The 12,966-nt window shown below is 45.8% G+C and overlaps 1 protein-coding gene across 8 annotated transcripts in view; it reads right to left on the reverse strand.

Moving 5' to 3' along the window:
• Window positions 1–12,966, reverse strand: part of ARHGEF28 (Rho guanine nucleotide exchange factor 28) — a 300,222-nt gene that overhangs the window by 71,554 nt on the left and 215,702 nt on the right. For all 8 annotated transcript variants that reach the window (XM_072745376.1, XM_072745372.1, XM_072745371.1 and 5 more), the window contains 6 exons: window positions 10,111–10,234; window positions 9,649–9,781; window positions 3,733–3,788; window positions 2,621–2,669; window positions 460–604; window positions 255–382 (listed from right to left, as the gene is read on the reverse strand). In XM_072745376.1, coding sequence (XP_072601477.1) covers window positions 255–382; window positions 460–604; window positions 2,621–2,669; window positions 3,733–3,788; window positions 9,649–9,781; window positions 10,111–10,234 — 635 coding nt within the window. The remainder of the gene's footprint in view (window positions 1–254; window positions 383–459; window positions 605–2,620; window positions 2,670–3,732; window positions 3,789–9,648; window positions 9,782–10,110; window positions 10,235–12,966) is intronic.

A 12,966-nucleotide genomic window follows, 5' to 3' on the forward strand; every position in this document is an offset into this window, starting at 1 on the left:
GCATTTCATTCTCTTATCTTTATGCCACAAGTGTATTTAATATATCCTTGGCCACTACCTGACAATATTCACTGGGGTTAAATTTTCATTCTTTTATCAAAAAAAAAAAACTTTATACCAAAAAGTTGCCATGAAACAGAATTATTAAAAAAAAAAACAAAACAACCAATCAACACCAAAGAGAGTATATGTTTGATCCTTTGGGAAAAATTCCTCCTGGCAAATCCTCACAAACAAACATGTCTTCTCCTCACCTTCCATTAAGAAGGATTCCGTGGAGGGAGAAGAGCCCATGGACTGTAACAGCTCATCAGAATGAGACCTGCTTCTCCAGCTGTTCCCGTCACTCTCAGACTCCAGGGATGGCCCCGATCTTCTGAAGCTGGAGGGAAAGAGGGAGGACCATCAGCTCCCGCAGTGGCTCTGGGTGTTAAGAGGAGAAAGCACACCAAGCCTTACCTTTCCAAGGCAGTGCCTGGAACACTTCTGGACAAGGGATGGGCCTGGGCAGAAGCTTCTTTTCTCCCAGTGGGCAATCCGATAGGCATGGAGGAAGAAGGGTGCAAGGAGAGACTGGGTTGCGGGATGTCTCGAAATGAAGAGTCTGGAAATCACAATGGGTGCTTCATGCGGTTTTCACAGAGGGCAGTAATTACAAAAGTCATTCAAAAGCCAAGAAGCAGAACACTCAAGGGCTGCTTCTAATATGTCGCAGGCCCGGCCTTGACACCAGTCTCCTGGCCACATCCTGACACCTGCTCCAAATGTCCCTTCCATGTCACCCCCTCCTGATCCCCATGCAGCAAGCCTGTATCAGCAGATCCACTTAGAGACTGTGGGTGGCTGGGCTCACGCAAGAAAATGGAATGGGGAAACACTGAGAGAGCTTTCCCATAAACCACTGCTTGTGCTCCTTACAGTGGCTTTAAATAGACGCAAGGTGTTATTAGCACTATTAGAATGCATATTGTATGTACCAACAATCATGCACATACGCACACACACACACAGCAGGTCAGTGGATTGGAATGATGCTGGGGAGTCTGTTCTTTATGAGGTGACAATTTGAGGCAAACGAAACCTGCCGGTCAAGCTGAGCCCCTCCCTCTCACATACTGAACACTATAGGGTGCTTCAGCACCTTCCTGGTTTCTAAATGTCTTCTGAACATTTTCTTCTAAATTGTTATGGGCATAAAACGCTTTTACGTTGGATGTGCACTTTATACAACCCTTGGAAAATGTCTCAGTCCCACAGTACTGTAGATAGAGCAGAGGAGAATGAATACTTAACATGGAACCCCGGGGTACTACAAGGGATTTTAGACACGAATGATTCGGTTTTATTTTCATGACTTGCAGAGTAAAGAGAAGGAGTTGTGTCAATTTTAAGATCCTTTTACTGTCATGTTTAACCTTATGCAGTTGAAAAGTGCCTGACAACTACAGTCAAAGGGACTTCTGTCCAAGCAGGGGTGTCCACGGTGTCACAGGCGTGATTATTTGCACTAGCTTAACCTGTATGACATCACACCCCAATCACACATCACCATGGATCTGCCTACTGTACTGTCCCGATTCAAGTGGTTCTGGAAACCTGGTCACTCTGTCAGAGATTCAAAGGAAAAGTGACCACAAACTTAAAATTGGCAGGCAACACAATGTTTGAGGCAGAACAAATTGCACCCTCTCACAACAAACGGAAAGATTTTCAGACTTAGGAGATGATGGTCCCTGGTTCTTGCGTGTGATGTCAACTACTGGCAAAGGCTGCCAGTGAGTTGTAAGAAATATTGCTTCGGGGATCCCTGGGTGGCTCAGTGGTTTAGCGCCTGCCTTTGGCCCAGGGCCTGATCCTGGAGACCGGGCATCGAGTCCCACGTTGGGCTCTCTGCACAGAGCCTGCTTCTCCCTCCTCCTGTGTCTCTGCCTCTCTCTCTCTCTCTCTCAAATAAATAAATAAATAAATAAATAAATAAATAAATAAATCTTAAAAAAAAAAAAAAGAAATACTGCTTCCTATTAAGCAATATATAACTCAAGGAAAAACAGAAGCACCAAATTTAACCATATGGAGAAAAACAGCAGTGTGCCTTGAAGTTTCATTGTCATCCTAAAGGAGGCGATGAGATCACAGCCTCAGGCCCAGCTAATAAGCAGGACCAGGTCACTATAATAATGGACATCAGGGCCTGGAGACTCCAAACCTCAGGGTTTTGTCCCTAACTCTGATTCTGAGGAAGCACGTGATAGGTATATGTATAGTTAAGAACGTGTTAATGCTAGGAAAACAAAGTCACGTATGCTTAATGTCATGTTTTCTTTTCCCTCAAAGGTTGCTATTAAATCAATAGTGCCCATTACACTACGTTATCACGTAGAATTGAGGCAATATCCTAACACATCCTCCCATAGTCCTCTCTAAAATAAAAGATCATATAGCACTAAGGCTGGCATAGAAGGTCATACCATCCTTGACCTCCTTGTATAATTAAATATTATACTAATCACGTGTAAGGAAAGAAGAAACACTTGGACAAACGAGAAAACAAAAGGAGCAGGTATTATGCATTGGAAGAAAAGTACAGTAGGCCTGAAATTGTCATTTCCACGTTACTTACTTCCAAGGATGGTCTGCGGTTTGTTCTTGTTATATTTCTCCTGGAATTTCTGGTAAAGAACATTAGAAACACGTAAAATAAGATTAAATTCCATCTGGCTAAAATAAAGAAAGGGCTCACCCACTTACACAGGGTTCTTATATATATCGTTTTGGGGATCTTAATTCAAACAAAAAAGAATTTAGAGCAAAAGACATTGCACCAAAGACAATGCACCAAAGACAAAAATGTTGGGATAAAGAGACATGCAAGCTGCAATGCAGGCGTGCCTCGTGAACACACATCGTGAATATCCTGGCTTTATTCAAAGTCTTTGGGAAGCAGAAATCTCCAATTCAGGAGTCCAGACCGAGGCTGAGGGAGGAGCTCCTGTAGGCACAGCCTTCCTCCTACTCATTCCTCCTCCTCCTCACCAACCCTCCTGCCTAGGATCCACAACATCTGTGGGTATTGAAACACTACCCTCAACTGTGTGACCAGGCACGCTGTGGGTTTCAATTGGCACAGAGGTGCGAGACCCCTAAGATTCTCTCTGAAGCATCATCACCTCACTCACTCACATTTCTGACATGACGTTAGAGTAGGAAACAAATAGATGTGATGGATCCCAAACTCAGAGCCCAGTCCTTTATTCCAGTGGGCCTCACGGTGTGGTCCCAAGACAGCAGTGCCACCTGGGAGCTTGATAGAAATACAAATTCTCGGACCCCACCCCAACCGTACTGGATCAGAAATTATGAGAATGGGGCCCAGAAATCTAGTTTTAACAGGTCTTCCAGGTGATGCTGACATTTGCTGATGTTTGAGAATTACTGCTCTAGACTTCATACGGATGTGCTTGAGGTCTACACTGTAAACCAAGCAGTTCTCAACAGAGACACTGACCTACTTGTACCTTATAACACAGGTGGTCACATCTGAGCTTTTCCTATTTCCAAAGGGTGTACAGTTCCAGGAAATAACTATGCACTTTGAACATGTGATGTTTTTTTAATCACTATAATGATTACTTTAGAAACAAATCTAGACAGTAATAAAAGAACAAAAACCTAAACAGATGACAAGGAAGCAACAAAGCTACAAATGCCCATGTAAAACAAATGACAGATCACCTTGGTACACGGAGGTGCAGCGTCCTTACAACCCTTGTGGACATTTGCATTACAGTCTGCAAGACAAAAAATGAGCAAGGTGACATGGTGCTTTTACTGGTCATCGTAAAAGTGGCACATAAAAATATTGGGGAAACAGAAGGAAAAATAACTAAGTCACATGTAGCCTCACGACTTGAGCACAAGCACATGGTTCATATTTTCATTTCCTTGGAGGTATCTTTCCCTTTCTGCGCCGAGTCTTACTAGTGATGAAGCCTGCAATTACGCACGATGCACACTCCTGCATCCGCCTGGGAACTCATTTACCACCACGTGCCCTACACTGCAAGGGACTTCTGACATCTGGCTGGTGGCAATGGCCCACTCCCTACCAGGTACAATGCCTTGCAGGATGGAAAGAAAGAAAGCAAAGCCACAACGATGCTGAAAAGAGCTTTTCCTGGAGTCAGGCTCCAGGAGGACTTGCCACCAACCACAGGCAGCCACATTCCAAGAGACAAGTTGGCCACTTGCTTGTCTTATGCCACAAAACACGTGGCTTCAGTTTCACTCCAAGAAGGGAAGAGCTTGTCTGCCCCCTTCTGCCCGCTGGCTTAGAGATGCAGGCTATCCTCACAGGAAGCTGCCCCTGTGCCCAGAGACTACTTTCTGCCCTCCTGCCCTCCCTCCCTGCCAGCCTCCACCCTACCCACCGTGACCCTCTCATCCCACCAACCACACACACACTGCAGAGGGAGGAACCTGTGACTTATCACACTCTTCATTAGAAAGAATCCTTCCTGGTGGGTAGAAAGTCCCATTTAGGTCCATCCCAGCCACCCTGGAAAAGTGCCCGTAACCCACTGAGAAGTGGGCCCAACTTCCTCCCACTGGAGTCTCCAGAGGCATTTTAGCCAATACCTCAATGGCCAATGAACAGAGGTCAGGATTATCCTGACGTACTGGTCCTGCTGGCAAACGTGGAAATCAGATTGCTCTCTCCTCCTTCCAGGACAAGTGAATGAGGGGGAAAAAAGTAGAAACTATAAGATACCACAAAGTTAGACTGAAAACTCATAGGAAAATGAAGCCACTGGATGATAATTAAATCATCAGAGAAGAAACAGAGAAGAAAAACTTAGATGTTTGAAATGTGTTTCCCCTCAGGGACACAAAATAGACATAAAATAGGACTCAAAGGCCATAAGGGAGAAGAGGACCTGACAATAGTCCAGCGCGATGAGAGGGAGATGGAGCTTTGTGGGACAAGAAAGCAGAACTTGGGTCGAACTGAGAAGAATCAATTGAACAAAAATATCAAAGCAGCACTGGGAAATAAAACTTGAAAGATTCCATTCCAAATGTAGAGAAAAAGGAGGGGATAATTATAAAGTAGAAGATGTCACACCAAAAAGGTAACAGAGACCATACTTCTCTAAGGAAGAAATCAGAAAAATTACATCAGAAGCCAAGAGTCAAAGCTACAACTGACAAAAACTTTCACTGAGGTAAAAAAGAACAAGAAAAGGCAAAAATCAAAAGGTCTCACTGTTTTCTAGGAATTAAACGATATCTATTCTGTAGACACTCTGACAATATCTGTATGATTGAAAAAATTTAAGCTCTCAAGCATCTAGACAGAAAAAAGCAGGTCACCGACAAAGAAATAAGGTCAGACAGGCCCCAAACTTTTCTCTTGTAATAGTCAATGCCCAAAATTCACCAACCAGTGTTCACAGGGTCTTTGGGGCAAAGGTTTTGGCCTAGGAATTTATTTAGCCAGGTAAGTCTCTTTTTTTGTGTGTGAAAGAAGGAAGCAAAGATATGCCTCCTCCTTAGATATACAACGTTTCAGAAAACAGATCACTCCAACAATCCTTTTGAAAAAATGATTTACCTGAACTCCTACTCAAACTATAAGAGCAGAATCGAGATAAAAAGTTCAAGAATCAATCAGCTTTATTTTTAAATTTTTTTTTAAATTTATTTATGATAGTCACACAGAGAGAGAGAGAGAGAGGCAGAGACACAGGCAGAGGGAGAAGCAGGCTCCATGCACCGGGAGCCCGATGCGGGACTCGATCCCGGGTCTCCAGGATCACGCCCTGGGCCAAAGGCAGGCGCCAAACCGCTGCGCCACCCAGGGATCCCAATCAGCTTTATTTTTAAAAAGAAAAGAAAAGGAGAGGAAATCAGTAAAACCCACTAAACAAAGAATCATATCTAAAAAATCTCTGTAAGCAGAGACAAAGAACTGAATACAAATATCAAATTATTCTTGAAATGGGACACTATTCTTTAAAGATTAAACATACAACATAAAAATAGTAATTTAATAGTCTAGTCTACCAATATAGTCTAGGGGCAAAAAGGGTAAATGTAAGAGAAATTTAAGAATATTCTGGGATCCCTGGGTGGCGCAGCGGTTTGGCCTTTGGCCCAGGGCGTGATCCTGGAGACCCGGGATCAAATCCCACGTCGGGCTCCCGGTGCATGGAGCCTGCTTCTCCCTCTGCCTGTGTCTCTGCCCTCTGCCTCTCTCTCTCTCTCTCTCTTTCTCTGACTATAATAAATAAAAAATAAAAAAAAAGAATATTCAAGTATAAGCTTTAAGAGTTACCACTAGTCAATATTACAAGAGCTTATCTTGCCAAATCCCTAAGCACATAAAAACACATGGTATAAATAGATAAATCAGACATCCAGGAAAAGAGCAAAGAACTACAAGATAGTTGACAGCTATAAAAGTAAGTGTAAACAATTTTAAAAAGTCTTTGCTACAAAACTATCTTTCAATTGGATTAACTACAGCTAAATTAAAGACACCTGCCCCAAATTAAAAAAATAAAAAATTAAAAAAAATACAGAAATAGGGAAAACGCAAAGAAAAGGAAAGCAAGAGGAATATTAATTTTAGACAAGGTAAAAAGCAATGCCAAAGGCAACAAATTAAAAGGGTGATTTTATGTTTATGAAAGCTAAATTCACAGTAAAGCTGTGATTTGCGAACTGCTGTGCACCAAATAATGTAACACCCGAATATAAGCAGTGAAATCTATTTATAAACAAAAATAATTTCATAGAAATACAGTATTTGTAAAAGCAAAAACCAAAAACAAGCCTCGCAAATCAGGCTTTCACGGAAAAGAATGCAAGCATCAGAATTTTGAATACCTATGTTTTTATATAAGTTTTTAAGATTAGAAATAGTAACCCGCATGATACAAAAATACACACCTAAGATTTACTAATAACAGCTGAGCTTATACATGTCAAAATCTCCTGCTCCGTGAAAAAAAAAAATGAATAACCAAGGTTTAAACCTCCAACACTCCTCTTCTTAAAAACTGTAAATCTTAAAACTTGTGAAAAAACTGTGGGTTAGGGGTGCCTGGGGGGCTCAGCCAGTTAAGCAGCTGCCGTTGGCCCAGGTCCCGATCCCTGGGCCTGGATCAGCCCCACGTCGGCTCCCTGGTGGAGGGGAACCTGCTTCCCCCTCTCTGACACCCGTGCTCTCCCGCTCTCCCCCCATCTTCTCTCCAATAAATAAAATCTTTAAAAAAAAAAACCCAAACAACTGTGGGTTAAAGGAGACATGTAACATATACTCATACTGATGCTAGAATGTAAGGTAATTGAAGACGAGGACAGTGCAGGGGCACCTGGGTGGCTCAGCTGGTCAGGCATCTGACTCGATTTCCACACAGGTCACGATGTCAGTCCTGAGACTGAGCCCTGAGTGCCGGGGGCAGGGGCTGGGCCCGGGGCGGGGGTCCTCCCTCAGCAGAGAGTCCCTTCCCCCAGCTTGCACTCCCACTCTCAAACAAATAAAAAATCTTTAAAAAGAGAGAGAGATGTGGATAGCGTTATATGTATAGGGATGCCCCTTACCACATTTTTGTAGCGAAAAAAAAAATCGGGAAATTCTTAAATATACAATAAGTAAGGAGTAAACGTATTTCAAATCCAATAAAACATCAATATAAACAGCCAGCTTTTTAATAATTAGAACGGACTCCATGAAAATACAAATAGCCATCTTCTGTAGTTTGTAAGATTTTTGGATGATTTTAAAATTTTCCTTAAACTTTGTATCTTTTAGGAGTCATATTGCATTTAAAAAAATAATAATAATGACTATTTTTGGAGCACCTGGGTGGCTCAGTGGTGGAGCATCTGCCTTCAGGTTGGGTCATGACCCCGGGGTCCCGGGATCGAGTCCCGCGTCAGGCTCCCTGCATGGAGCCTGCTTCTCCCTCTGCCTGGGTCTCTCCCTCTCTCTGTGTCTCTCATGAATAAATAAATAAAATCTTTAAGAAAATGACTGTTTTCAAAGCTGAGCACAGCCTCCCTGTGGGGGGCCCTTCCCGGGCCTGCGCCCGCCTGACGCCCCGCAGCTCTGCGCCACACCACAGCCCCCCCCCCCCCCCCGGGTCCGCTGCCGTCTGTAACTGCCGGGCAGTGGCAGCCCGTGGGCTGGGCTTTGTCACAGCTGCCGCGGGGCTACAGAGCATCACCGACCGTCACAGTCCCCGAGGGCTACTGAGCAGGTAAAGGTCGGGAGGCCACAGGACACGGAGCAGGCGAAGGGGGCGGGAGTGAGGCGCGCAGGCCAGGGCGCCGGGTGTGGGGCCCGCTGCGCCTCCACGGGGGGCTCGACCCGGGCAACCGGGAGGGAGGCCCCTGGCAGCTGTGGCCACTCCCAGTGGGCGCTGCAACAAGGGCAGCGGCAGATGCCCTCCGGACGAGGGCAGCCAAGGGGTGAAGGCGCCGACCGAGGCGACATGGAAGGGCCACCGGCCTGGCTGGGTGGTGGGAGCCGCTCGTGAGCCCAGGTGGGTGGCCCAGGGCCTGTGGGCTGCTGTCTCGTGGGGCCTGCAGACGACAGGTCCCCAGGAGTTGAGGCCCCCAGATGGGCTGCCGCAGGCACGGGCCGGTGACAGATGGTGGCCCGAGAGTGCCACGGAGCACACAGGGCTGGGGGAGTGGCAGGCGGGAGTGAGCCCAGGGAGGCCTGGGAGGCGGGGGGCAGGCCGGAGTCCAGCCAGCAGGAGGGAACAGCAAAGGCGCCAGGTGCCAGGCAGGGGCGAGGGCAAGGGGTCAGGCCTGCAGGGGCGACGGGGCCTGGTGGCCGTCGTGGGGCTTCGGCCTCCCCGGGGGGCTGACAGGAAGCCAGGTGCTCTGGGACCCAGGATGCCCTCAGTCCCTGACGTTCTGACAGCAGGTGTTTTCAGAACTGTGAAAGTACAGGAAAACGGGCTAGAGGCTGTTGAGACGGCGACCTCAGTCCCGGGTGACATGGGCAGCAGGGCAGGCCGGCCTATGCGGTCCAAAGCCCGAGCCAAGAGGACGGCTGGCAGGCTGCATGGGGATGCGAGAGGCAGGGACACCTACAGACGGCCCCCAGATGTCACCGTGCACGTCTGCCTGGGCGACACGGCTGCCAGAGGCCGGGACAATAGGGCCGCGTCGGGCTGCGGGACAGGGAAGCCAAGCTGCGTTCTGGCCATGCAACCTTTGAGAGGCCCCTGCGAAAGCCAGGTGGGCACACCAAGCAGGCAGTGACACAGGCAGGCCGGGTCCCCGGGGCTGTCACTAGAGCACATAGAGCCCCGGAGCTGACCACAGGGTCCCTGGCTCTGTAAGCTGTTAGATCACACGGGCGGTGCTACGATGACAGTTCACGGAACCCTGCTTCCCAATGGCCCTGGCCTTGGGGTCCCTGGGCGGTGCCAGTGGGTGAGCACCTGACTCGGTTTGGGCTCAGGTCGGGACCCACGTCAGGCTCCACACTCAGCATGGAGTCTGCTGAAGCCTCTCTCTCCCTCTGAAATAAATAAAACTTAAAAGAAAAGAAACGGCCCTATTCTCCTGGAGCTGACTGTCTGGGGAGGCAAAATGCAGGGACAGCACACACTGAGCCCACAGACTTACTGGAACACTGGGATGACTCCTTCCCCAGGAGCGTTTTATCACAAACAGAACACTGGAGAACCCCAGAGAAGGTTCCGGGGACAAACTGATGTCGGCTCGGTTTCTCTTTGTCTTTGGCATCCTTGCTTTTCGTCTTCGGATACAACAGCAACAGCCGCGTGGGGAGAAAGGAAGAGAGACAAACGCTGAGAGCCAAGGTACTTCCACAGGCCATACGACGCCTCGACATTCCCTGTCTGAACGTAAGGCCTGCGTGTGGAGGGACGCCGTGCACCCGCAAGTCCCGGCTGGGTGACAGTCGTGCTGCACTCCTAGAGACTCGGACCACACCCCGTAAGAAGGAGGGTCTTCCAGGACGTGTGTACTACATCTGAGACCACTGCGTCCAAGGGGAGACTACGCCGGCGACCGCAGAATGGAACCAGCTACGCATAGACTCAACGGGCACAGGACTTTGATTACCTTAGATTTGTTCCGAGGGCTTGTCATCCTGTTCATGAGGAAGCTGAAGGTCCGGCTCACTTTGTATTTCTCAGACTCTGACTTGGCAGGTATGATGTATTTATCCCATTCTTCCTCTTGAATCCTACAAAACAGAATCTGTGACCACAGCTTATCAGGACTTAAAGAGGGGGAAAACAGTATATATATATACATATATACACACACACACACACACACACTTTTTTTCAGGTTTTAAGGGTTATTCTGAAGATATCGAATCTATTAAAAATATTTCTTATAGACGGATAACGGACGGATGGATGATAAAGCACCTATCTCACAATGTTCCTAGTTACAGACTCTAAGAGGTATTCAGTATATAACTTCTTCAACTTTGCTGTATACTTCCAATTTTTCACAATACTAGGGGGGCACCTGGTGGCTCAGTGGTGCAGCATCTCCCTTTGGCTCAGGGTGTGACCCTGGGGTCCCGAGATCGAGTCCCGCATCGGGCTCCCTGCATGGAGCCTGCTCTTTCCTCTGCCTGTGTCTCTGCCTCTCTCTGTGTCTCTCATGAACAAATAAATAAAATCTTTTAAAAAATACAATACTAGGGAAATAAAGGACTTAAATGTTACTCTGCAAACACTCATCTCCATATTGACTATGCCAACAGAAACTTCCTAGGGCACAGGGAAGCCAAATAGGCAGTAATAGGAAACTGGATTTTATTTACTTTGGGAACATAGAGATAATACGCAGAAGACAGACATTTCCTTTGATAACACAGCTTGAGAAACCAACGGCCTGTCTCTTGGTTCAGTCTCTCCCACTCAGTCGAGGGTATTTGTAATCTGAGACTCCCTCGGTTGTACGAGAGAGAAGGTAGTGGATATGCGTACATAATAAAAGGCCCACTAAGGATAATGGTATCCAATCTGTGAACACACTGAATATCATTAATGCTCCCCTAGGCCATATAATCATTCTTCAGAAAAAAAAAGTCCCATCTACAGAAAGTTCTATTTCCTCTGAAACTTACTCTGATAGTCTTATATTTCTAATATTACTACAAAGAGATAGAGATAGAGATATATATACAGAGAGATCAACCAAATATCATGTAAAACCAGGGAACACTTCTATGGGACATGCTATAACCAAAGTCTCTCCCACCCCCCAAATTTCTCATTCATTCGCATTAGTGGGTAACACATTCATCTCTGGGATATACTTTCCAAAAGCTATCCTATTACTGACATGCGCCAAAATATAGGATCACATTTTGCGACAGCGAGTCCAATAACAAATTCTAGGACGTCAGCTTTTCTCATCGGATTAATGACGGGCTGAGACTCAGTTATTTCTAAGGCCCCTTCCCATGCTTAACTATAACATGTGCTCACCTGAGACATATAAATGAAACTTTGAGTTATTTATTTATATTAGATATAGATGATTACTATAGTCATTTATGCTAGGTAATGGAACACGTTAGTTATTCATGTTCAAACCCATGGATGCATTTAGGAAACATGATAAATGGTTTCAGAAGTGCCTCAAGTCATGAAGATCAAAAGGCATAGGCAGGGCACAGAATGTCTTACTAACTCGAGTTCTGCACAATAAGTGAAACTGGGTTTGCTACTTAGACAAAACAGTTCAAAAAGCCAGAAAGGAAGGAGGGTGGATGGACTTGAAGATACCCCAGACTACTAGAGTGACAAACAAAAACAAAAAAACTTACACCCTGTTTCCATTCTACTTCTAAAACCACCTCCTGAGATAACTGACTAGTTAATATATTTATAAATTTCCATACCTCTTGTTTCTTAAGCACCCTAATTTGCAGGACTCATGACATTATTCAAGAGACTCACTTTTGGAATGGAGGGGACAAAGCACATTTGAGGCCTTAGAAAGAAGGATCTTTGGAACATCTCTTGTGACCACGCCGAGTGCCTTCCAACGTCTACCATAAGAACAATCTGGTGAGGAGACCTCAGCCATGGGGTTGAAGAATGCTAAGAGCAGTATGGATTGCGAGGTCAAGAAGTCCTCCCATTACCTGCCTCCCAGCAGAAATACAATTCTACTTTCTTAAATATTTTTTTAAAATAAAAAATATTTGAGAGGAAGTGCAAGAGAGCATGAGAGCTCAAGTGCAGGGAGGGGCAGAGGGCTAGGATCTCAAGCAGACTCCCCAGGGAGCACATCAACCGACCCACGACCATGGCTGGATCTCACGACCCTGCGATCCTGACCTTAGCCGAAATCAAGAGTTGGAGTTTCACCTGACTGAGCCACCCAGAAGCCCCTCTACTCTTTTTAATAAAAGAAAATTCTGTTTATCCGACTCTGTTCCCAATTCCCCACACTATGGAAGGCCATATCAAAAACAATGTTTCAGTTTTCATTTAAAATCTTTGAATGTGCTACGTTTTCATATACCTCATATATGACTACACAATGACATAAAATTATACCACTCACTCTTTAGACTCGACGGTGGAGAAGACCTGAGACATGACCTTTAAGGAAACAAAGTGCTGAAATACTCCATACTAAAAACTAAGAATAGCCATCCTACATGGTAGAAATGTGAGCCTCCTGGACGTGATCCAAATGTATCATGAGAACGAATAACACAGCATAACCTCTGCGCAAATGGGCAAGGCTGGTTGATTCCATGTTTCAAATCTCACGATGCTATATTCACTGAGACAACCATCAGTTACATTAGGGGAGAACCAAGAAGGGGAAAATCCCCAACTGATTTCACAAGAGACTTTAAAAAGCTTTTCAATTTATAGGAATCTGGGAAAAAAAATTAAACCCTTCTCAAATCCCAGAACAAGACGCTTCATTTCTATT

This window comes from Vulpes vulpes, unplaced genomic scaffold (genome assembly GCF_048418805.1).
Source record: "Vulpes vulpes isolate BD-2025 unplaced genomic scaffold, VulVul3 u000000652, whole genome shotgun sequence".
NCBI classification, from domain to species: domain Eukaryota; kingdom Metazoa; phylum Chordata; class Mammalia; order Carnivora; family Canidae; genus Vulpes; species Vulpes vulpes.